Source organism: Lactuca virosa, chromosome 1, assembly GCF_052849685.1.
Source record: "Lactuca virosa cultivar CGN04683 chromosome 1, Lactuca_virosa_CGN04683_v6, whole genome shotgun sequence".
NCBI lineage: Eukaryota > Viridiplantae > Streptophyta > Magnoliopsida > Asterales > Asteraceae > Lactuca > Lactuca virosa.
Genome location: NC_136426.1, coordinates 241,540,191 through 241,542,966, shown reverse-complemented (window position 1 = coordinate 241,542,966; position 2,776 = coordinate 241,540,191). Strand labels below are relative to the sequence as shown.

Below are 2,776 nucleotides of genomic sequence, written 5' to 3'. Positions count from 1 at the left end.
TTCCGTGCTTGAAACGACTTTTTCAGTCTAAGACTACTGCAAAAGATTTAACATGGCACGCAACAAACAGAAAGGTGGATATTGGTGTTTTAAGTCACCTAGCTGATTCACCAGCATGGGCTGCCATTGATGACAAATATCCTGACTTTGCTAGCAAGCCAAGAAATTGCGGATAGGCATTTCGGCTGATGGGGTAGATGTGAATAGAGGAAATAGGAGTCATAGTGTGTGGCCAATTTTAACTGTCATTTACAACCTTCCACCATGGTTGTGTATGAAGAGAAAGTTCATCATGCTTTCTTTATTGATTTCGGGAACACCAGGAAACCATATTGATGTGTTCCTAGCACCTTTTATTGATGATCTGCAACTATTATTTGATATTGGAGTTGAAACATACGATGCATATGCACAAGAGCAGTTTAAACTACGTGTAGTAGTGTTATGGACTATTAATGATTATCCTGCTCTAGGTACATTAAGTGGTTGTCCATACAGCGGATTTCAAGGTTGTGTTGTGTGTGGCCAAGAAACACACTGCATTAGACTCCCTAAATCGAAAAAGCAGAGTTATGCTGGTCATAGACGATTTCTACCGTATGATCACCTGTTCAGAAGACAAAAAAAGGCATTCAATGGACAACAAGAGTTCTCACCCTCTCCAGAACCTATGAATGGGGAGGAAGTATATAACAGGGTCAAATTTATAATTAATAAATGGGGAAAGGTGTCTAAGGGCAAGGAGGCAGAAATCCAACAATCTACAAGTGGAATAGGTGGGAAGATAAATAAAAAAAAAGAGAAAATCACGCAAAGTGGGTACTTCAGATGTGGGCAAGCAAAATAATACATACTGGAAGAAATTCAATATATGGTATAGACAGCTAAGGTATTGGTGCGACAATTTGATTCCACATTGTATGATTTTGTGCATGTCGAAAAGAATATGGGCGAGAGTTTAACCGGAACTGTGTTGAATGTTCCCGGGAAGACGAAAGATGGTTATAAAGCTCGATTGGATTTGGTTCATTATGGTTTAAAACCAGAGCTGCATCCTAAGATAGAAGGGAACAACACAACACTTCCCGCAGCAGGTTGTACATTGACAAAAGAGGAAAAAGACAAATTCTGTGAGACTTTATACAACTTAAGGGTTCCTCAAGGGTATTGTTCTAATTTTTCTAGTTTGGTGAGTCTGAAGGATAGGAAGTTGATCAGACTAAAATCACATGCTCATGCAACAATTTTTTTCCCATAGCAATTCGATCTATTATGCATCCACCCATCAGAGTTGCTATTACAAGGTTTTGTTTCCTTTTCAAATCAATATGTAGCAAAGAAATCATACTGGATGAGCTCGATAAGTTGCAAGAGGAATTATGTGTAACCTCATGCCTTCTTGAGAAACACTTTCCACCATCATTTTTTGATGTGATGATTCATTTAACCGTTCATCTAACTAGGGAAGTAAAATTATGCGGTCCAATATTCTTTAGATGGATGTACCCGTTCGAAAGGTTTATGAAGGTTATTAAGGGGCGCGTGCGAAACAAAAATAGACCAGAAGGATGCATTGCAGAAGGAAATGTTGCAGAAGAGACGATTGAGATTTTTAGTGAATTCCTCAAAAAGATGGATACTGTTGGTATTCCCCCTGGCAATCATAACACATGTGGAATTCAGATAGGTGTAGATAGTAGTTCTATTACGGACGGTACTCCTCTATCAGCTGCTAAATTGGTAGAAGTTTCCGCAGAACCATTCAGAAAAGCACATTTCTTTGTATTGCAACATACATCTGAAGTACTCCCGTATATCAAGTAAGTTTTTTACATGTATGTTTTTTTTGTTATAATATTAACATTAACGTATTGACAGACGACACATGTATTTTTTGCAACATCAACACCCTACTAAACGAAAGGCACAGCTAGAACAAGAGCACAGTAATACATTTGGTCATTGGTTACGAAAGGAGGTATATTCATTTCATATATGTTGTGTTTTTTGTTATGTATTTCTTTATATCTTAAATTCATTATCTAATTACAATTCAGGTAGAGAGAGAGTTAGGGGGCTGTAGAGAAAGTATAACAGAGACAATGAGATGGATTTCACATGGACCCAATAAGAACATTATTAAATACGATGTATATGCTATCAATGGATATACTATTCGTACAAAAGCTTGTGAAGGTAAAGTTTACCAAAACAGTGGGGTTAGTGTCGTTGCAACTGACACACACATCAGTAAAGAAGTTGTAACATATGCCAAAAATACTTATTATGGTGTTTTACAAGAGATATGGGTACTAGATTATCATTTTAAACGAATTCCAATTTTCATGTGTGACTGGGTTGACAATAGAAATGGGGTTAAAAGGGATAAATTGGGGAACACACTAGTTGAGCTAAAAAGATTAGGCCATAAAGGTGATCCCTTCATATTGGCCTCATAAGCACAACAAGTATTTATGTCACATACCCACTCGATCAAAAAATGTCTATTGTGTTCAATACACCTCCCAAAAATTACAGAGATACATATGAAGATGTAGATGAAGAATTTAGTACTATAGTTCCTCAGAATGATAATATATTGCCACATGTAGACACACTTGAGTTGCAGAAGGAAAATGATTATTTTCGTACTGATTGTCATGGTATTGTTATACGTACAGTATGTGTTTCTTAATGTCATGAATTACATTTGTAGCGATAATATTTTTCCTTCTTTTAACATTTAATGATCTTTATTTTTGTTTGTAGAAGGGAA

The 2,776-nt window shown here is 36.5% G+C and overlaps 1 protein-coding gene across 1 annotated transcript; it reads left to right on the top strand.

Moving 5' to 3' along the window:
* Positions 1-274: 274 nt before the first annotated feature.
* LOC145128500 (uncharacterized) lies at positions 275-2,459 on the top strand. Its single transcript, XM_079063301.1, has 5 exons — positions 275-685; positions 881-1,164; positions 1,335-1,820; positions 1,879-1,978; positions 2,058-2,459. The coding sequence occupies exons 1-5, from the start codon at positions 275-277 to the stop codon at positions 2,457-2,459; spliced, it is 1,683 nt and encodes a 560-aa protein (XP_078919427.1).
* Positions 2,460-2,776: the final 317 nt, after the last annotated feature.